The 22,217-nt window shown below is 45.9% G+C and overlaps 2 protein-coding genes and 1 long non-coding RNA gene across 11 annotated transcripts in view; 2 read left to right on the top strand and 1 right to left on the bottom strand.

Moving 5' to 3' along the window:
* Positions 1 to 8,914, bottom strand: part of chd4b (chromodomain helicase DNA binding protein 4b) — a 43,742-nt gene extending 34,828 nt beyond the window's left edge. For 4 of the 8 annotated variants that reach the window (XR_006034622.1, XM_042107184.1, XM_042107187.1 and 1 more), the window contains exons 1-10: positions 8,623 to 8,912; positions 7,932 to 8,159; positions 6,803 to 6,918; positions 5,831 to 6,082; positions 5,419 to 5,537; positions 3,373 to 3,713; positions 2,164 to 2,282; positions 1,837 to 1,951; positions 1,083 to 1,252; positions 528 to 773 (exon numbers count right to left, since the gene is read on the bottom strand). Coding sequence is in view for 6 of the 8 variants with exons in the window: in XM_042107184.1 (XP_041963118.1) it covers positions 528 to 773; positions 1,083 to 1,252; positions 1,837 to 1,951; positions 2,164 to 2,282; positions 3,373 to 3,713; positions 5,419 to 5,537; positions 5,831 to 6,082; positions 6,803 to 6,918; positions 7,932 to 7,995 (1,542 nt within the window). In the remaining 2 variants the exon portion in view is untranslated. Of the gene's footprint in view, positions 1 to 527; positions 774 to 1,082; positions 1,253 to 1,836; positions 1,952 to 2,163; positions 2,283 to 3,372; positions 3,714 to 4,537; positions 4,809 to 5,418; positions 5,538 to 5,830; positions 6,083 to 6,802; positions 6,919 to 7,931; positions 8,160 to 8,412; positions 8,499 to 8,622 lie in introns of those variants that run through there. The other 4 variants (XR_006034623.1, XM_042107188.1, XM_042107185.1 and 1 more) reach the window with 4 other exon arrangements.
* On the top strand, positions 7,185 to 12,301 carry LOC121720784. Of its 2 annotated transcripts, XR_006034625.1 has the most exons (4): positions 7,185 to 7,539; positions 9,744 to 9,902; positions 11,432 to 11,543; positions 11,703 to 12,301. It is a non-coding gene; the product is annotated as an uncharacterized LOC121720784 (long non-coding RNA). The 2 variants fall into 2 exon arrangements; XR_006034624.1 differs by lacking the exon at positions 7,185 to 7,539 and having other exon boundaries at positions 9,066 to 9,902.
* A 2,788-nt stretch (positions 12,302 to 15,089) lies between these two features.
* wnt4b (wingless-type MMTV integration site family, member 4b) lies at positions 15,090 to 21,423 on the top strand. The gene is made up of 9 exons (XM_042107202.1): positions 15,090 to 16,148; positions 16,726 to 16,921; positions 17,466 to 17,619; positions 18,531 to 18,615; positions 19,035 to 19,166; positions 19,479 to 19,621; positions 19,918 to 20,058; positions 20,638 to 20,800; positions 21,254 to 21,423. Exons 2-9 carry the CDS (start codon positions 16,833 to 16,835, stop codon positions 21,421 to 21,423), a joined length of 1,077 nt encoding a protein of 358 aa, XP_041963136.1. The 5' UTR covers positions 15,090 to 16,148; positions 16,726 to 16,832.
* The last annotated feature ends 794 nt before the right edge of the window (positions 21,424 to 22,217 follow it).

The raw sequence follows: 22,217 nt of genomic DNA, 5'->3' as shown, positions 1-22,217 counted from the left end.
AGTACTGACCGAACATGAAATAGATTGCAAGTTATGGTAATGTTATACTGGCGTGAACATTGCGCTTTCATCGCGTTATGATCCCTATGTGCTTTATGCACCCTATGATCACAGTCGTTATGTCTCGTCAAAATTCATTGATGAAGGAAGGTTCGCTTTATCCCAGAGAACCATACTCGTTTCACTTAGGCTAGACTAAAACTGTAGTCGTGTTTTCTATAGCATAGCCTATTCGTTAACCTGTCGTTCTTTGAACTCACTATTCGCGATGTATATGCGCACTCACTCACTCAGAGCTGCCTGCTTGACACGCCCACTTGTCTAGATGTGGCAAGGAGCATGGAGTGAGAGCAGCAGTTCACACAGACACAGAACGTTATTATTTTAATAAAGTATCGATTCTATAAAGGTCAGAAATCGTATCGTTTTTTGCATGAAGGCATCGTGATACCTTTCTGGTATCGATACACTGTGCAACACTAACACACACACACACACACACACACACACACACACAGGTCCCTCACCAGGCAGCGTGGGCAAATCCACTCTCCGTTGGGGATGTCGGGCAGGGGCGGGTTGAGGCAGTGCAGGTGGTAGGAGGAGGGGCAGGTGTCGCAGCAGAGGAGCTCCCCACCGTCCTTGCACACGCGGCAGAACTCCATGTGGTGGTCGTCCTCCTCCACCTCCCCCTCGTCCCTCCGCGCCTCCTCCTCCGCCTCCTCCCCCTCCGAGCTCTCCTCACGCGCCTCCCACTGGATGCCCTCCTTCTCCTGTTGCCGGGGGGGTGCGGGGTGGGGGGGAGGGGGTGAAGACAGGAAGAAGAGGGAGGGGGGGTGAGATAGAGGGACAAAGAAATGCCGTAGGAAGAAAGCGACAGAGAGAGAGGAGGAGGGGGGAAAAGGAGAGAGATAAAAACAGAAAAAGCGAAAGAAAAAGATAGAGACAGGGATAAGAAATCATACGGCAAGAAATGTATTATCCGTTTTTAACATAGATAATCCTACATGATCAGATGACATACATGATCATGTAAATGTGTTTGAGTGATGTGTCAGATGTGTGTGTGTGTGTAAACTCACGCAGTGTGGGCAGCTCCAGGTGCCCTCGGGGGCCTTCTCCATGTCTGGGTCCAGACACACCATGTGGTAGGCTCTGGGGCACGTGTCACACAGGATGATCTCGCCGCCCTGCTGACACACCTCACAGTAGTCCTGATGGTCAGTCTCATAGCCATCAGCATCCTCATCCACTGCAGCAGAGGCCGAGAGAGAGAGAGAGGGGGGGGGGGGGGGGGCAGAGAGAGAGAGAGAGAGAGAGAGGGGGAGAGAGGACAAGATGGAGGAGAGTGGAAAAGAGAACATGGGTGGCGGATGGAATGAGGACGGGAGGAGGAGGAGAGAGAAGAAAGGGAGAGAAGAGGAGGTGTGAAGGAAAGAGAAAAAGAGGGGGAGTAGAGAGAGAGGGGGAGTAGTGAGAGACAAAAAAGATGAGTACAAGAACAAAATGCTTTCCAACACTGGTACGAGTAACAAGCTAATATTCTTCTTTAAACTACTTCCAGGAACATACTATAGGCTATTGCAAACAGGTGAATGAAAGCTTGGTAAGCTGAGCACTGGATCATCGGAAGATGTCAACGTTTTCATATGCATATGAATGGACTGAATGCGTCTGAATGAAGAGTGAATTGAAAAAACTGAGCCACACTGTACATCAACATACACATGAACAACATGGACTTCAGGCTGATAATGTGACCTTTGCATTCACAGGGTCAGGAGGGCAGGGGTCAGGGGATCAGAGGGTTAGGGTGTGCCTAGTGCTGGTGCTGACCTTTCTTCTTTTTCTTGGAGCTCTTGGGCTTCTTCTTGGAGCGGCTGCTTCGGCCGGAGCCATCGGACACAGAGAAGCGGTCAAAGTCACTGTCGCCCTCCTCATCCTCGCCACTCTGCACAGGATAGGGCACTTAGAACACCACCCAAAACACCTGCATGCTAGTGTTTCACATTGATGTGGATGATGTGTTTGTTTTGAATGAGTGTTAGACAGTGGTGGCTCATAGATGCAGATGCATGTACAGTAGTGTGTGCGTGTGCGTGTGTGTATTTGTAAGTGCGTTGGAATGGCCCTTGTTGATGACAGTAGTAGTGCAACTCCTACCGAGGAGCGCTTCCTCTTGAAGCTGCCCAGTTTGATCTTGAGGGGAGCCACCTTCTTGGCTTTGGACTTCTTGTCTGCAGGCTTGGGAGGGGGTCTGCTCTTCTTGCGAGCGTTGGGGCCTGGGACAAAAAGCATTGCTTAGACATCAGGCCTGAACTCAAAATCTGGGTTTTAAACCCCAGACTCTCTAGTCTAAGTCTAAATGTCGAATTCCCAATATTGTCCTTTGTTTTCAATACAATACTTTCAGTTATTTTAACTGTCTTTTACTCAGATTAACCTCACCACCATCAACATCTATTATATTTTATCACCCGGAGAGAAGAAATACTCTTTTCTGATTGGCTGATGGGGTGGCTATTAATTCTGAATAACGGGACACCTATGATGTAGCCTAGGTCTGGTAAAAAAAAGTTTAATCACCATTCCAATGCTTATGAATGGTAACTATAACAACCATAGTAGGACGACGGTTGAGCCTACTTCGCAACAATGGAATCAACTGTAAACAAGCTAACTGTCCATGCTATCGCTGTTATAGGACCGGGGGCAGCTGTGGCCTGTTGGTTAGTGCTTCGGACTTGTAATCGGAGGGTTGCTGGTTCGAACCCCAACCAGTAGGCACGGCTGAAGTGCCCTTGAGCACCCCTCACTGCTAACCCCTCACTGCTCCCCGAGCGCCGCTGTTGTTGCAGGCAGCTCACTGCGCCGGGATTAGTGTGTGCTTCCCCTCACTGTGTGTTCACTGTGTGCTGAGTGTGTTTCACTAATAAACGGATTGGGATAAATGCAGAGACCAAATTTCCCTCACGGGATCAAAAGAGTATAAATACTTATACTTAGGACCAAAGAAAGTTGTACAACAAACTGAACAAGTTGACTTCTTTTTAAACGGAACCACTTGTTTCCTTTGCATGCTATAAAGGCATGACTATTCAACAGCCTTCGAGGTGTCCTGTATCTCTCATAGCAGTTCAGTTCTACTACAGGACGTTCCACACACCCCAACATTCACTCTGAACTCTAGCTTCCAATAAAGCAGTTCACTTCAAGGAGCTCCACACTGGTTCAAGGAGCTCCACACATTTCTGGCTTTTCATAGGAACAAAACCAAATAACCTTGAGCAGAATTCTACTGCAACCATCTCTCTATCTGCCCCCTGTCTGTGATAACACCCCCCCCCCCCCCCCCCACCCCCGTGCTCTGACCTTTGCCCTCTTTGGTCTTGGCCTTGCGAAGTGGCGGAGCAGGGGGTGGGGGCGGTGCGGCTGGCTGCTGCGGCGCCGGTGGAGGAGGGGGAGGGGGAGGGGGTGGCGCTGGGGGGGTGTTAGCGGGTGCGGGGGTCCCGGTGGTGCCCGCTCCGTCCGGCCCGCTGCCCCCCGACACCATGCTCTCCACGGCGACAGCCACGTTGGCGGCGGCCAGGGCAGCGCTGGCACTGGCAGAGCCGCGGAGTGGGTTGTTGGTGCTGAACTCACGCCACTTGGCACCCAGGACCATCATCATCTTCGAAACGGCGATCTTGGGGTTTTTCGCAGCTATGAGCGGCCTGAGGGGAGGGGGGAGGGGGGGGGGGGGGGGAGGGAGTGAGTGAGGAGATAGTATGAGAAAGACAGAGATAAAAAAAAATGTAGAAGAAGCAGAGAAGACGAGTAGACCAGGCATGTGTAAGGGCAGTAATGGGCAGTAGCTTCACTACTTGTAGCGAAGCTACTAGCTTAACTACATTTCTCAGTAGCTTTGTGGTAGCGTAGCTATTTTCTGAAGCAGATAGCTTTTCAATAGCTTAGCTGTTTTTTTCACCATGTAGTACAGTAGCTTTTACAGAAGCTACATTTTCCAGAGCATGTGGAGCTTACAGTAGAGCTTCCTTCTGGCCGCCCATACATTAATTATTTAGCCTATATTCCTTATAAACTCGAAATACAAACTAATTTCCCATGCCAGAGATGAAGCAACAAAATTGTGTTTGTAAAGATGTTAGTGGTAGTCTACTGTGTGGTTTTATTGAGCAATGTCTATAAAATAGACTCAAAATTGTGTGTAACTTGCACATGGTAAAGATAAACTGACTGGGTAATTGTACTTTTACGTAGCACCAACATTTCAGTCAAGTGGAATGAAACTGGGATAATCAAGAGGTGAAGCTTTTACAGGGGAAAATCCACCCAACAATGAAGATGCAAACATGCATACACGCACATTGATACATTGTGTATGCCTTTGCTACTGTATTTCAAATATAGTTAAGAGTTAAGAGCTTGAGTTAGAGCAAAACGTTAGCTTGCAGTTTATCCTGCAAACTTAAGAAATGCTCAAATCTACATTGGGTCACATTATGCACATTCTCTCAGTCGGCCCTACTGTACCTGCCTTTTGCTATTGTGTGGAGCCTTTTCTTCTCAAACTTGCCTACTGGTCGGGGTTCGAACCGGCAACCCTCCGGTTACAAGTCCGAAGCGCTAACCAGTAGGCCACGGCTGCCCCTCAAATAGTGGGGCAGCCGTGTTATCCATGTGGGGCAGCCGTGTAGTGTTATCCTGCAAACTTAAGAAATGCTCAAATCTACATTGGGTCACATATGCACATTCTCTCAGTAGGCCCTACTGTACCTGCCTTTCGCTATTGTGTGGAGCCTTTTCTTCTCAAACTTGCCTACTGGTCGGGGTTCGAACCGGCAACCCTCCGGTTACAAGTCCGAAGCGCTAACCAGTAGGCCATGGCTGCCCCTCAAATAGTGGGGCAGCCGTGTTATCCGTGTGGGGCAGCCGTGTAGTGTTATCCTGCAAACTTAAGAAATGCTCAAATCTACATTGGGTCACATATGCACATTCTCTCAGTAGGCCCTACTGTACCTGCCTTTCGCTATTGTGTGGAGCCTTTTCTTCTCAAATTGATTTTATTTTGATTATCCTTTTTGAACTGAACATATGTTATAGCCTACATCTGTAAATCAAGGTAACTGAGTTACTGTATCTGTTATGACTGAGTTAAGTTGGCTAGGTCATTGAAATAGCCCGAAGCTACGAAGCTGGTTCAATTTATTGGTTTATGTTAATATTTTTGTAAATTACAAAGTAGCTTCTGATGTAGTAAACAACTTTTGCAAAATGTATGTAACTTAGCTTAGTAGATTTTGTCTTGAGGAAGCTTTTGTGTAGTTAAGCTTCATTTAATATAGAGTAACTGATAGCTTAGATCACTACATTTTCTATGTAGCTTGCCCATCACTGTGTGAGGGTCTGTGAGTGTACCTGACAAACTGACTGAAGGCTTTGTAGTTGGTAAGGGAGCTGTAGTCCTGCTGGGTAAAGGCGTAATCGATATCCTTCATGCCCCAGTTCTCCAACAGCTGGGCTGATGTCTTAGGTTCCTGCAAAAACAATAAACAATCTAACAACGCTAAAAGCAGATGTAGATAGATAAACAGATATGTCACTTGCAATATGCATTTTTTTTCTCATTGAGATTGAACTTTTGATATGGGAGAGACATATTAGTATGGGAGGCAAATCTGTCTCATAGAGCTTCAAGGACTTCCCTTAGACAATTGGTACATCCAACGATACACACACTGCTTATACACACACACTGCTTTGTCTCTGTCTCTGCTTCAGTCACTTCAACACCACCAACAATAACTCTCCAAACGACAAGCTTCCCCACCTGACCATCATCATCGTCATCTTCCTCATCCTCTGGCTCTGGCTCTTTCCTTTTGTTCCTTCCACCACTGTTCTTTTCTGCCGTTGATGGTTTCTTTCGGTCTCTGGAGGAGCTGGACTTCTTCTTCTTCTTCTTGCTGGGGGCATAGTCGCTGCCCTCACTCTCCGACCTGGCTGCCACCCTCTCCTCCTCCTCGACCTCAGCCAGGCCCACGGCCTCCAGAGCTTCGGGAGAACTCAGTGGCACTTCCGGCTGCCGCAAGACAAACAGGAAGTCATCATGAGCATCAGAGGCGTACGAAAACAGAACACATGCTCCTGGGCAGGTTCAAGCCCTTCACTACAAGAGTGGAGTGACATGTGACAGGTGTCAGTTGTGGCTGTCTGAGGCTAATTCATCATGGCTGATTCATGGCTAGTGTGACTTTTGATAGTTCACTGGTTCACTGGTAAACTACACTTACTGAAGCTGTACTGTATAATGGCATCAAAACATGATATGTTCAAACTCCAGAGCACATACAAGCTGGTTATCTCTCTGCCTATGCTGACCTGGAAGTAGCTCTGAATAAGCCATGAGCTCCAATTTTGCCAATATAGCCAACCAATTTGGGAATTATATCTTTAGAACAACACTGTGCATGATGCCAGATATGGGCCTGGTCTGGGCCAGACTTGGCAGTGATGCTGTGTTCTGTACCGGGGGCAGCCAAGGCCTACCGGTTAGCACTTCGGACCAGTAGGCACGGCTGAAGTGCCCTTGAGCAATGGCACCTAACCCCTCACTGCTCCCCGAGCGCCGCTGTTGATGCAGGCAGCTCACTGTGCCGGGATTAGTGTGTGCTTCACCTCACTGTGTGTACACTGTGTGCTGTGTGTGTTTCACTAATTCACGGATTGGGATAAATGCAGAGACCAAATTTCCCTCACGGGATCAAAAGAGTATTTACACTTATTATACTATACTTAATACCTCTTTGGGGGGTTTCTGCCTCTTACTGCTCCGACTCTCACGACTCTTCTTGGCCTTCTTCTTCTTCTTGGATTTTGGGGCTTCAACCTCAGAGGGCTCTTCAGGCTCCTCTTCATCTGACAGAGACATGACGATTTAGTAAGTCACTAAGTATAGGAATGTATTAATGATTCATTTACTTATTAAATAAACAAGGGTGACCCGAATGCTGAACATAACCTACATCTTATAAAGGGAAAATAATAGTATACTTCTAGTAGAATAATTGTTATTATTGTTGCACGACGCACGTATTGTCATAAAAAATACAAAAAACGTACTTTAGGTAAGTACTTCTTTTGGAACCTTACAATATACATTTACTCTTAATTCTTTAAAAATGAAGGAAACATTTCTGCTATGTAAAATGTGTGGATATGACTGTTTTCCCCTTAAAAAGACTGAAAGTGGCGATTTACACGAATGCATAATCTAACAGGTTTCGATCAATAGACCAATGGAAATGAATAAAACACGGCCCCGTCCTTGATAGGATGAAAACCATACTGCGAAGACGCTACAAACGCGGAGGCGCGGGGCGCAGGGGTGAGGATGTAAACAGTTTGGTTAACCTGGTGAATATGAAATATTAGCAGTGGAACAGGCGGATTAAAGTAAAACTAGTGCTCGCCATTCAACGCCGATGAACAACAGAGTAACGTTGCAGACAGGACATAACGAATCATGAGGACATAAAGGTGTTTTTACAATCTCGCAAATTCACGTTCATAATAAACAAAATGGGCGTGTTGGTTAGTTAGCCAGCGGTAGCTAGCTAGTTAGGTAATCCCTTCCGCCACCATGCTAGCTAGTAGTAACCGCAGGCACTAGAACACGCGGCGGCGTGCAGCATAGAATAAAGCTTTAGAGTCGAAAAATTGTCACTGTGTGATGGATACGAGTGCAAAAGGGGCTTGAGGTTAAGGTGTTTTAACAGTAGTTGCTAACAAGATCAACTGTGAAAGTTACCAACTGCACTACAGTCAGGCGTAACGGTGACGGACTACGCTAGCAAATGGTTTGCTAGCTAGGGTAACTGGTTTAAATAACCAATGAAGGGAGCTTCTAAACAAAACACGCTGAACCTTACCATGTACGAGTGCACTTTCATCCGTTGGTCCGAAGTCATCTCTGTCATCTTCACTCCCCGACATGATGTGTGACACGTTTATAACACCACACTAAACTATGTTACTAACTGTATCTCTTTAAAGTATTTATTTCTTACTAGCCCCTCTTCAGAGTGATCTTGTCAGCGAGGGAGGGGGCAAATGGCGAGTAGCTGTGAAGGAGTCCGGGGCGCAGGGCGGTGGAGGCGCTGAAAGATAAGACAGCGAACATTTTAAAACAGTAGGCTAAACAATGCTTACATGTGTAATTAAGACTACGTACAGTTTAATGTCGTGTCATTGATATAAAGCAGGTTAAAGAAACTTAGGAATTTCAACGGTCCAAACACTCATGTCGCTGGACAAACTGAACAGCAGAATTTTTGTAAATACTAGTATAACAAAACACGCTAATTATGTCATCAAATGCATGGGACATTTGTCTGACCATCATGTGCCCACCATTTGTTAGACCGTGCACGGAAGACGGACAGCTAGCTATGGACAGTCGGTAGCCATACGAGCCGCGCTACGTCAACGCGGCTGTCACCCTGTGGCATAGCCTACTATTATTGCTCGATATTCGATCATTAGCGTGGCTTGTCATACAATACTATATTAAATTCACTATCTGAAATTAAATTCACCTGAAAATAAGCATTCTGAACTTACTATGAATTCCAAGATAAACACACTTCGTCGTCGTATAATATAAGAATTATTTCTAGGAAGTTAGTAATATGTCAGTAAAATGTTGTTTGTAAAATCCAGCGGTCAAGAAGCTTTTAAAAATTCGAATCCGCCAAACACGTCGCCTACTCCTTCCCCTGTCTCTTTTCCCCCAGCGTCACTGACCAGTAAGCTAACATCCTCACACACAAAGAGATCAGGGGGGGGCAGGCATCCCATAATAACACCCCCCCCCCCTTCTCGAACACTCACACAACTCTGCATAGTTACCTCGCAACGTACAGACCATAATAGTCCCCCCCCCCCCCCCATACACACACACACACACCCTTCCCCTTGCAGTTAGTCCCAGCCCCCTTAGCAACCACGTTGCTATGGAGACACTACCCCCACCCGCCCTCCAAGACATCCCATAATACTTATAAGCAGCCTCTGACATCCCATAATAAACTCCTAAAAGAGAGGGAAGAAAAATACCAGTCACATGGTCTCCAGGGAAACCCGGGGCCACTAGTGACAGACCATAATATGCTTCGGCTGACTGTCCACCTGGCCGGTTTTCTTGCACCCCACAGACTACAAATTGCTAACAACATCTAGTAGCTCTCAGCCTAAACAGGACTGGCATGTCCTGGGCAAGAGACCTCATCTGTACTGGGTGACAGGACGGCCCGGGCTCTGTAAATAATACACTGTAGCACGCTTGCCAGGATCAAGTGCAACATGTGTAGGCAATTGAAAGAATCAATTTCAGACCATTATTGCAAGGCATGTTTCCTCTCTATGGGCAATCAACAAATAGTTTTACTACTCCAGTCTGGCTGTTGTGCTATGAATCATGACTGGTAGGAATTGGTTTAATTTGTACACTTTGTGATGAGTTTGCTGTTTTTCTGCTTTGCTACCCATGAAATGGGCTGAGAGGCTGAGACCGTGGGAGTCATCAATGGAGTAATGACCGAAGAAACAGACTCCCCGGCAAATGAATGATGAGACTGATGCAGCAATTTATTGTAATGAAGACAACTTGTAGTCGTCTAGTTTGTATACTGGTAATAACAGTCTTGTTATTTAATAGACAAACCTTGTTTTTCTTGTAATAGATTTATTACATGCCGCAGGATGTCTGTTCCCAGACCAAGTGGAAAACAAATCTTACTGGTTATTCTTGCTAGGCTTCAGCTGACTCTAGTAGGGATTGAGTCCAGATGTGCTGGCCCGTTCCATATCAGAGCCAAAACTGCTCCTGCTTTATCTGCCAGGTAAATGGTGTTGTGACTTAGTTATGACAAGTGTGCGACTACCCACAGCGAACTGGGATTGTCTGCACTGTTACCCAGATGAAATAAATTACTGGAGTTGTTTGTATTATTGTCTGCTAAACAACCATAACCAATTATTACACTACTAGAATCCAATTCTAGTTGTTTACACTATTACCACAATGTAATCTGATTTGGAATTGTTTGAACTATTACCCTAATCAAATCTGATTCTGGAATTGTTTACACTTATTACCCTAATATTATCTGGAATTGTTTACACTTATTACCCTAATATTATCTGGAATTGTTTACACTTATTACCCTAATATTATCTGGAATTGTTTACACTTATTACCCTGATATTATCTGGAATTGTTTACACTTATTACCCTAATATTATCTGGAATTGTTTACACTTATTACCCTAATATTATCTGACTATGTAATTGTTTACACTTATTACCCTGATATTATCTGGAATTGTTTACACTTATTACCCTGATATTATCTGGAATTGTTTACACTTATTACCCTGATATTATCTGGAATTGTTTACACTTATTACCCTAATATTATCTGGAATTGTTTACACTTATTACCCTAATATTATCTGACTATGTAATTGTTTACACTTATTACCCTGATATTATCTGGAATTGTTTACACTTATTACCCTGATATTATCTGGAATTGTTTACACTTATTACCCTGATATTATCTGACTATGTAATTGTGGGTTCATGCAACTGGGAAGTAGGAAAGTTCCCATTTCAGAAGATCCCACTTATGAGTTGAGATCTTTCACTTGTCAACAACAAACTGGCGACATTGTTAGTGTTTGTTGGCGAGCTAGTTGCTCATGGACGCACTATTGCCCGAATAGAATCTGCTTCTGGAATTGTTAACACTATTACCCTAATAGAATTTGATTCCGGAATTGTTTACACGATTACCCCAGAAAAATCTGATTCTGGTTCTGGTATGGCCCAGGTGCCGTCCTGATCCAGGCCAGCAGCTGTCTGGGAAAGCTCTGTTTGGCTTTGCTGGCTGTGGTTTGAATATCTAAACATTTTCTGCTGGAAGCAATCAATGTAATAATTGCCATCAGGCACCATGCTTGGTTTCTATTAAACAGGGCTGCAAAAGATCAGAAATGCTGATGTATGAAAGTGTTGTATAAGCCACTCATACAGTCTGATGTGTGATCTGGCTGGATTTGAGTCATACTGTGACAGTTATCATCACTGATGGCTCAAAATGGAGAGCAAAATACAGTCCCTACAACAGAGGCCTTAATTGTGGTAATGCTGTTGCTCTTTAAACTCAAATTGACTGTGCTATTTTGATTGACTGATTGTCAGGTGGTGACGTTGCTGCTGCTTCACTTAATGTAACACTAATGAGGAACTTAACTGGGGTTTCAGATTTGTTTTCTGTGCTTAACTTGAAAACAACAATAGCTCATTACTACAATGAGTAATTCATTTAGGGTACTTTATATTTCAATTGTGCTTTTGCATTTGCAGCCTGATGAGGTTTTGAGGAGCGTAATTTCAAGAACATGTTCCAGCAAACACTTCCCAATGCAAGGCAAGTGATGCGGAAGTCAAAATAATGTCAGCAGAAATGAAAGAACGGGTAAATGAAACCACTACAAATTTCCTGAATTTCCCCTCGGGGATCAATAAAGTATCTATCTATCTATCTATCTAAATGGAATACAACAGTTAATGCACAGTGAAAACATTCAACAGATTAATGAAAGTGAGTAATGAAATATCACTTTACATTTGTCAGGATTGGAATTTGGAGAAGAATCACAAGTCATTCGGTCAGCCTGACCCTCACAGTACCCATCATCAGCCCCGCTCTCTGGCCCAACAGAGACGCTCGAACCCAACAACCTCAGTGTCCGATGCTCTGTTCCAGCTGGCCGCATGTTCGTTCCTCCTGCCTGGACCAGCCCACCAACTCACAGCACATCCATCCTCCACCTCGGCCCATGTGTCTGGCTCCCCGGCCCAGCTTACTCGAGCAGCTACAGTACATCATCGGCTGGGCAAGCAAACCCTAACCCTGCCAGAGCCAGGGGCTCTCCTCTAAAGGAGATTTAACCTGAGCTTTTTGTTTTACTTGTAACGGGATCCCCATCGCTTCAGCTGTTGGCTTGGTTTTGGGGGAGCATGAGGAGTTTGTTTGTAGTGTTAGTTAGTGTCTGTCCTAATGGCCTCGTTAAGAAGAGCTTTGTTTGGGTAAAACTGGGGTGACGTAACACTGTATCACTGATGAGTTTCATATAGATGACTGAGTTTACTAAACACAATCTATGTATGTACTGATGTACTGTACATCTGCCACCATGTCCCCCTCTCTACCCCCCCCCCCCCCTCCCACACACACACACACATATCACCACCACCACACCACCACCAGTCTGCCCATGCCCAGTAACCATGGAGATGTGGGGGGGGGGGGGGGGGGGGTAGATGAATCACCAATCACAAACAACAGTTGGACAAGGAGGGGTTGCACCACCTCACCCCTCATGAAACAAGACTCATTGCATTTGTAAACACACACACACTGACATCAGGACAATCTTTGTAAATATGGTGCACATATACAGCATATAATCCACTGTAGCAGTAATATAATGTTGAAAGGATGGTCCAAGGAGGATATGTTATTGGGTGTGCGTAACACCCCCCCTCTCTTTCTCTCTCTCCCTCCCTCTCTCACACACACACACACACACACATCTGATTGCATCATGCAGTCTCAGACAAAGAGAGGAGCAGTGTAGTGCTACTGAATTTGTCTGTTGTCATCACAATATCTTCTACCTGCTTTCTCTCTCTCTCATATGTGACACACACACACAGACTCACCCTTCATTCTATTGAATTAGCTGAGTAAATTCTACCTGATAAATCTGCTGAAACGTTTACTTCATGTTCCATGTCATTTCGAGGTAACTCATTTTCTCTGGACTCTGACAAAGCTATTTTGTGCAAAACATGCCATTGTAACATGCTATCCAGACCATAACATTCTAGGAAGCCACACCCCCATGCAACATCCCATAATATACCGAGCAACTGCCCAAGCAACCACCCCTGTAACCCCTCCATCCCATAATATGAGAGATCCTGCATTCTGCCCGCCCCCCAACACACAGACTTTCTTCTGTTCTCCTGTTGTCTGTAAAGACCTCCTGTGTATAACATTCACACCCGAGTGCACTGTAGATGGAGCACCACTTTCACTACAACTCATGATAGAAAACGCACCGACAGCTACAGACAGCTGGGGCTCTTCACCCGCATGTGCTTTTGACTTGAACTCTGCATTCTGCCCACAGTGTCTTACCATGCGAAAGAGAATGGGTTCACATATGGCCACTCTTGTGATGGGGTACTATTGTTTTTGACCCAAAATCAAACGCAAAGCATACGAGATCAAATGTGTCCTCAGCAGTCAGGAGCTCAAGTAGAGGGGAGGGATCAGGATGCCATCCCATAATAACCCCCAGACATCCCTGCAACCATCCCAGAATGAGGTCAACTAGCCATCCCATAATAATCAGAACTCACAGTCCACACCAACTTGGTGGTGGGCAGTGTAGTTAACACGTCCCATCTTTCTGCTATAACACACACATACAGTAGACACACACACACACACACTGATCCCCTAACGTAGATACACACAAACACACATTTTACCACAACTCTGAAATGAAGCGCATCATCTCTTGCCCGTACATGAGCACAGTTACCCCATGTGTTAACCGAACACTGTGGGAGCCCACTAGTGCCCCAGAGACAATTCTTCACGATTCAACCAGCTCATCTCGGCTCATGTGGCCGCTCCGGTGGGCATTAAAAATGGCCCGAACAGATGGAGGGGCGAGAGACGGAGCATTATTTACGAGCGCGAGGTGAAAGGCTTGGGGGACAAGGAGACAAGAGGCGCCGGACGTGACACTGCAGCAATGATTGCCATGGGGTTGCCGGGGGATACAGCAGCAGACGTCACCGAGCAGGACGGCCGGACACAAAGGAGGAATACGACAGGGAGATGGAGGATAAGAGCGAGAAGGAGAGAGGGAGGGTGCGTGCGTGAGAGAAAGACAGAGATATGGATGGAGAGAAGGACTGAGAGAATGAACAAGGAAAGGAGAGAGGAGGAGGTGCAAACAGCAAGGCAGGCTGTGAATCTGGGGAGCACTGGGGTTATTTATAGACTTGCTGGGGAGTGAGAGGGGGGGGGGGGGGGGTGGACAGGTACAGCTAGGATCAGCTGCGGACACAGAAGAACAAAATGAGAGCCCACATGACACACGTTTCTTCTGCGTCATCCAGACAGGCAGTAAATAACGACAACAGAACCAGAGAGTAATTTAGGGTCAATATGGGAGAGATAGAGAACAATCTCCTACTCATGTCTGGATATTGGAGATAGACTGGCACTTCGCACTACACACAAGTCGTTCAAAGCCAATCATATTGCCCCTCATACAAACACACGCAACAGAACACAAAATACTTTTAAACACTAATAGATAATTAAGACAAACACTTAAATCTGGCTCCATAAATCATTCAGTGAGCAGTAAGACTGTGACATGCCTGGACACGCCCAGCACACAGCACAGGGGTTCTGAAGACACAACTTGGCACTGAAGTGTCTGTCGCATTAAAACTCCCATGTATTCTCAGTCTCTCAGGCACAGGGGACAGCTGAGATCAGTGGCCAGGCGACCACAACTGAGACTGTGAAGGCCAGCATCCTTCACCTTTACATGCACAGGTGCAGTGGTACACTTAGTTGTAAACATTAAGCCCTACGGGAGGATATGTGCATTATCTTTCGTTTCAATAACCTCCTCTCGCGCCCCTAATACTCTTTCCCACCTCTGTCTTTCTCCCTCCCTCTCTCTCTCTCTCTCTCTCTCTCTCTCTCTCTCTCTGCCCCTTGCCTCTCCTCTCCCTCACATGAGGTGATTTATCAGCCTCAGTTCCAATATTTGTCGGTGCTGTGTTTTCTCCGCGCTGTCTAAATGTCACCCCTTCTTCTAAGACAATGTGGAGGGGGAGAGAAAGAGAGGTGGGGGCCACGAGGGGGCCGGGGGGGGGGCGAGGAGGGGAGGGGAGACCTCGTAAAAAGAGCAACAAAGTTTGGGAAAATTAAACATTAGGTGGGACATGTTCACACACTCACACAGGGCAGGTTAGTGTTGTGATGCATTGGGGATCCCTGCGCACCTATTGTGTGGCTTAGCGTTATTTACTACGCGGGCTCCTCGTGCTTTTCAGGTTCACACTCTCTCTTTCACGCACAGCCTTTTGTGAGCGCGTCCGGATTTAAGGGGCGACATTTTCGGATGTGCCTGCCACTGATACTAGGAAACAGATAGTAGGCCGAATGTTTGAAAGCTCTCATTCTCTGGGACACACACACACACACACAGAGCGAGACACACACACACACTGAAGAATTTTGCTCTGGGGTCACATATTATGTTCTGTGCTGGAGCGGACAATAAGACAAGGGCCATTCCTCAGTGTCAGTGTTAATGTACTGCCGAGTAACCATCACCACCCCCTCCCTCTATCTCTCTCTCCTTTATAACCCCTGTCCCATCTCTCCATTCACACTCCCCCATCACCACCAGACTGGATTGCATGATTGAAAGAAGGCTACTGGAGTAACAGAGGGAAAAATCTGAGAAACTTGATGTAATCGGTTCTTTTTGACTGATGATTTTCTTTCAGTTTTACCTTCTTTGAAATTGATACTTTTTGTACTTTTACTTTACTTTTACTTGTACTTTTGTTCTGGCAAGCCATTTCTGCTTGCTTTGAGTTTGTCTATGGAGATCTACCTGATCATCGATAGATTTTAAGATGACCCTGATGACTATGAAAAAAGTTTTGGTGGTTATGGTATAAACCACTTTTATTAAAAGGAACTATTTTTCTTTAGTGAATGATTTAAAAATTGAAATGCATGAAAATATATAATACTTCAATTATATAAAATGATATTTTCCAATTGCATCATTTCCAAATTACAAGCAAGGACATTTTTATCCTGTCAACAGAAGTGGAAAGAACTTCTTAATTTTTCAATAAGTTATAGTGATATTGTTCTGAGGTGTGACTAAACAGGATCGAAAGCTCTTCAGTCACAAACACTTCTAAGGAGCCTAACGCCTGGAGAATTTTGCACCTAAAACAGGTAATTGTCTTTTCCTCAATTTGTCATACAGATTGGAACGGTAGGGTGCCATTGTAGCCTTGCTAATGTACATAACACCTTTTGAATGAAACGGCGCCCTCTGTTGTTAGAATCTTGACATGGCTTTGGTTTACAGCAGAATTCAGAGGGGGATCCAGGGCCAGGGTGTGAGCTTTATTTAGCTGTCCGCTTGCTCCAGCACTGACCTGAATTAACACGTGTGGGGGCTGAAAGAAGTCATAACCTGGCAAAATTACCTCACAACACTTACACAACAGCACCGCTTGGCAGCTGTGTGGGGGAGACACAGAACATTTACTGGTACCTGAGTGCTGGCGGAGTATAAATAGCATAAGCAGCCTGTCAGCATTTTTAAATGGTCAATGGGTGACTGTACTGAGAGAACAGGCAAGTTCACACTCAGCTCTTACAAAGTAATAACATGAGCTGTAACCAGACTTTTCCTGTCCATGTATGAGATGATGCTGATTACTAGAGTGGATGTCCATTGCACATAAGGTGGCAAGAAGCCCTGCTACGGTTTGTTGATGTGTATCTTCCCGTTTTCTGTTTCCAGATATGAGGGGATTATCCCCAGACTCGAGACACACCAGATAAGGCAGACAGATCTCGGGAGGGACACAGAGACCAACCTCACAGACAGACAGACAGACAGTCAGTCTCATGCCAACTGTCTCCACTGTGAATCTCACAGGACCACTCCTCCTGCTGTTGCTATGGGCAACTCACCACGCCATGGCAACCAACTGGTTGTAAGTTGGCGTGCCTGAGAGAGTTTGTTATGCTATAACTTGTAAAAGATGGTGACATCTTTGTTCACCCCAGGCCCTCAACCTCTCCCTCCTTTTCATGCGGCCTTTGTTCTCTTTGTCTCTCTCAACCTCTCCCTCTCTTTCTCTCTCTCCCTCTTTCTCTCTCTCCCTCTTTCTGACCCCCCCCACCTGCTTTTCTTCCCCTGTCTTTCACTCCCTTTCTGCGCTCTCTCTCTCTCTCTCTCTCTCTCTCTCTCACAAAACTTGGCCCATGGCCCTCAGCAACCAACACCAGCACTGTTATGTTGTGCTGTCCTAATAAAACATGTCTTCCTCTCTTTTTCACCCTCAGTTCACCTCTTCCTTCCTCTCCTTCTGCTTGTCTACTCTTTCGCTCTCTCAGTCTCGGCCTTTGTCTGACCATCTCTCACAGCACCTCGAGCTTTTCAACAAAACAGACTCGTCCTGCAGCATTGTGGTCACTACTGTCCCCATAAACCGTCTCCTTGTCTGCATGTCCCGTAAATGTCCGTCTCTGCCACAGGTCTCTGGCCAGGTTGCCCCGCTCTCGGCCGGTCTCCGGCTCGGGCCCTTGCGGCCGCTTGCGGGGCTTGTCGGCAGGGCAGGTGGGGGTGTGTCGTGCCCGGGGGGAGGTCATGGAGTCCGTGCGCAGGGCAGCTGAGATGGTGATTGAGGAGGTGAGAGCCCCGTCTCGAAGATCAGCTAACACTGACCACACTCTTTAACTGCCCAAGCCCTGAGAAGTGCCACACAATTGGGAGATAATATTCCCTAAGGTTTCTTTTCTCTTTTACTGTGTTGTCTTTTGCTTATGTAAGGCAAATTGAAAGATCATTTTCTGTTGTATTCTATGAGCAATGGCTTCTTTCTTCGTCTAGTCACCTTCTTGTCTGAACGATGTGCACTTGACCTTGGTATCTGTAAGAAAAAGTGAAAGTGCGCAAGATATATGATTACTCTTAGTCTCTGATCCAAAGCACTAACATATTGTAGTAGGCACCAACTCAGCTTATCAGAGGATGGTCAAGATTTAACCGTTGACTCACTAAAGCATGTGCGCCTAACCGAGCAGGAAAAGTTTGGTGCTGTTATTTCATTGTCATCACACAATTATACACTGTAGGCAATTCTGCATTACCTAGAGGAGTTTGGAGGGCCACTTGAGGCTATTAAATTGTTGTTTATGCAGGTTAAAATAACTACTGCTGACCAACTATGTGACATAAGCACAGATCCCACAGTGTAGTGCACGTGACATGTGGTTAAGTGTTTTAGCACCACTAGCCTGCCTCTGTCTCTGTCTAGTTACTCTCTCTAGCAGTCACTTCTCTGTTCTCCTGCAGAACTCTCTAGCAGTCACTTCTCTGTTCTTCTGTAGAACTCTCTAGCAGTCACTTCTCTGTTCTCCTGCAGAACTCTCTACCAGTCACTTCTCTGTTCTCCTGCAGAACTCTCTAGCAGTCACTTCTCTGTTCTCCTGCAGAACTCTCTAGCAGTCACTTCTCTGTTCTTCTGTAGAACTCTCTAGCAGTCACTCTGTTCTCCTGTAGAACTCTCTAGCAGTCACTTCTCTGTTCCACCTCCACAGTGTCAGCACCAGTTCCGGAACCGCCGCTGGAACTGTTCCACTACCCCGCGTGGGGTAAACATCTTCGGCCGGGTGATGAATCAAGGTCGGTCAAGGTCACCTGCATTCAGACACATATCAAAACATCTCTAAGAGCCCTGGGCATTGACCAAGTCAATGAAACAAGTTTGGAGAGTCCACTGCAGCTATGGAACCAACAGTAGGCTAATGGCCTCTGACAAACTCTAGCTAATAATTCTCCATAAACTCATATTCAGCCAGTAAATGTTGTGTAAGATTAGGCTTCTTAAGTCAAATACCCAAAGTACGTAACACTAGAAAATAACACCATTTTGTTTTTAGAACACAAAGGCTCTGCTTCAGTTCTTAACACTGTAGCCATGTCAGCACAGTCATCTGAGGATCTGAGCATTCAGTACTTGACAAAAAAAAAAAGAAAACTGAGATTGCCAAGTTGTCCATCACTGAAGCCAAAGCATTCCGTTTTCTCTCCTTTCTGATCAGGCACCCGTGAGGCTGCCTTTGTCCACGCCCTGGCCTCAGCTGCGCTGGCAGTTGCAGTGACACGTGGTTGCAGCCGGGGGGAGCTGGAGAGGTGCGGCTGTGACCGCAAAGTCCGGGGGGTGAGCCCAGAGGGTGAGTTGCCCAGGAATGGGCGTCTGCTTTGCCTGCACACGGGCCCCAAACGCAAGGCAGCAAAAGCAGCCTCAAATCAGAACGCTAGTAGTTGGTCCAACAAACCATACAAAACACTCCACTCCACTATACTACCTCATACTATACTATACTTACAAGAATGTATAGCATGTATACTGTTGCTTTAGATGAATGTAACTGCTGAATGTGTAAATGTATACTGCCCTATAATATAATATTGTCCGTGAGTATTAGTGAATGGAAATTAAATTCATCTGTCTGACTTTCTCTCTCCCTGCCTGTCTCTATTAGGGTTCCAGTGGTCTGGATGCTCGGATAACCTGTCATACGGTGTGGCATTCTCCCAAACGTTTGTGGATGAGCCGGAGCGGGCCAAAGGCCTGTCGTCAGGACGACCGCTCATGAATATCCATAACAACGAGGCGGGCAGGAAGGTGGGTAGTGGCCTTGCTCTGACCATGACCGACAGCCGAGAGAGGGAGAAAACAGTACAGCACCCACCTACAGTTTTCAGGAAATTTCAAAGCCACTATATAAAATGATCCATTTTCAAATTTTTATCCATTCCAGGGGATCCATTCCAGGGGTCTAAAAAACTTTAAGCCCTGTAACTATTTACTATTGCTGTCTAACTTTACCCTTTTACACTCTCACATTTGCCCTAACCCCTCCCCTTTCTCCTCCTCCACCTCCTCCTCCTACCCCCCTGTGCTGTGGTGCATGCCCCCAGGCCATTCTGCACAACATGCAGGTGGAGTGCAAGTGCCACGGAGTGTCGGGCTCCTGTGAGCTCAGAACATGCTGGAAGGTCATGCCTCCATTCCGCCGCGTGGGAGCGGTGTTGAAGGAGCGCTTCGACGGCGCCACTGAGGTAAACACCGCAAACAAAACAACACAAAAGAAACAACATACACAACAGGTCAAAAGACACAACAATGCAACACAAAACAAACAACACACTTTTGATGCCACAAATAAAACAAATAAAGCTAAGACTTCTGACTGACACACCACAGCACAGCACAAAACAAACATCTTATATGACGCCACAAACAAAACAAACACAGAAACTGTGACTTCTCACCGACACACCTCACATCTTATATGATGCCACAAACAAAACAAACACAGAAACTGTGACTTCTCACCGACAAACCACAGCACGAAACAAACACCACATGGGGCATCTTATGCGAAACACTTTAGAAACAGGATAAAACAACACATACCACAGCACATACCACAAGGACTGACGCCGACTTGCTTTGTCAATCTGAAACATCTGTGTTTATGACTGATTCATTCAGCTCAGGCCAGGCCAGCCCAGGATTTCAGCAAGCCACAACATCAATTAGTTGGCTAAAATGCTGGTAACATCCAACATATTAGCTTTAGACCTGGAAAATAGGATGAAACTAGTCAGCCAATACCTGACATTTCTGTTCCTCAGGTGCGATTGTCACGTGTGGGCTCCAGAACAGTGCTGCTTCCCAAGGACCCCCAGGTGAAACCACCTGCAGCCCGGGACCTTGTCTACCTGGCTTCCTCACCTGACTTCTGTCGCCTGGACCCCGACAATGGCATCCCAGGAACTGCTGGCCGCCGCTGCAATGGTAAGGACACTGGAATGCAGCAATGGCATTACTGACTACTGCCTACAGCTTCACTATATTACACACACATTCACACAGGCTCACTAATATTATACACACACACACACACACACAGAACATACTCATACACGTGTACACATTCACACACACACACGGGTTCATTAATATCACACACACACACACACATGTTCATTAATATCACACACACACAGAACATACACATGTGTACACATTCACACACACACAGCTTCACTAATATCACACACACACACACACACACACACCTTCACTAATATTACACTAATATGACACTCACACAGGTTCATTCATTTTACACACACACACACACACAGAAGATACTCAAACACGTGTACACATACACACACACATATATACACAGGTATTCAGCCCCATTGGTGTGGTCCTGTCCAGTAACTTTTGTCCTGTCCACAGGCACATCCCGGCTGGCGCCTGACGGCTGCGAGCTGCTGTGCTGTGGCCCCGGGTACCGTTCTGGTCGGGCCGAGGTGGTGCAGCGCTGCTCCTGCAAGTTCTCCTGGTGCTGCTCAGTGCGCTGCCAGCAGTGCAAGAACACAGTGCTCATCCACACCTGCAATAAGTAGGCCTAGCACCCGGTTCTCAGACGGAACCCAAAAGAACGGAGCACAGGATGTGCACTCTCAAACCTACTCGCAAAACCTGACGCCGTAAAAAGGGAATCCCCTTAGTCCAAACCCAGGAAAAGGAAACACATGTGTGGGCATACATTAAGGATGCTGTATGAAGAACACAGAACATTAAGTTAAATACATATTCTAATGTTCTAATTCCAGTCAAGTACAAAATGGTGTGTTCTAGAACACCCCCTTCCCCTTTCACTGTGCTGAATGCAGAACCATGTCTAGACAGTCTAGAATTCTGCTGACCCAACATTAAATGTGGAAGTCTTTACTCATTCCAAAACACAAGAGTTTTGAGACAGTCCTTAAGTTTTTAGCCTGGAAAATCCAGACTCTGGTAATCTAGAAAGATTAAGGGTCTGGCCACGAACAATGTAATGGCCCAACTCGAGGGGCGGCAACAAGCAAGCATTTAAAAATCTCACTGCACGCAATTGGATAACACTAGACCATGTTTACTCTGAATGATTTCGGACTTCGACGCAATCGGATAATACTACGACCAATGTGTACTGTCCTCCAACGTTGCAGCGATGTCTTCATCAGTTTAGCTGGTTCCCTGGAATGCAAGGGGAAAAAGTAACGTGCATCATTGCCAGAGTGTCTCGCAGAGACAATTCCATTGTGCTCTCGCGAGAACTCTGGATTTCCAGGGTATAAGTGTTTTGCATAGACTGTATATATAGAACAGTCTATGGTGTTTTGTGTCTGATTTGAAAAGTTAATTTGAAAAATTC

The sequence above is a fragment of the Alosa sapidissima genome, chromosome 10 (assembly GCF_018492685.1).
Source record: "Alosa sapidissima isolate fAloSap1 chromosome 10, fAloSap1.pri, whole genome shotgun sequence".
NCBI classification, from domain to species: domain Eukaryota; kingdom Metazoa; phylum Chordata; class Actinopteri; order Clupeiformes; family Clupeidae; genus Alosa; species Alosa sapidissima.
The sequence above is the reverse complement of the archived record's forward strand: the minus strand, read 5'-3'. Positions and strand labels throughout refer to the sequence as shown.

Bases quoted from the DNA above. Each gene is read 5' to 3' on its own strand.
- wnt4b (XM_042107202.1), top strand. From the start codon at position 16,833: ATGCCAACTGTCTCCACTGTGAATCTCACAGGACCACTCCTCCTGCTG. The intron at 18,616-19,034 runs GTCGGTCAAGGT...CTTTCTGATCAG, and splicing joins CGGCCGGGTGATGAATCAAG to GCACCCGTGAGGCTGCCTTT. The intron at 19,167-19,478 runs GTGAGTTGCCCA...TGTCTCTATTAG, and splicing joins CCGGGGGGTGAGCCCAGAGG to GGTTCCAGTGGTCTGGATGC.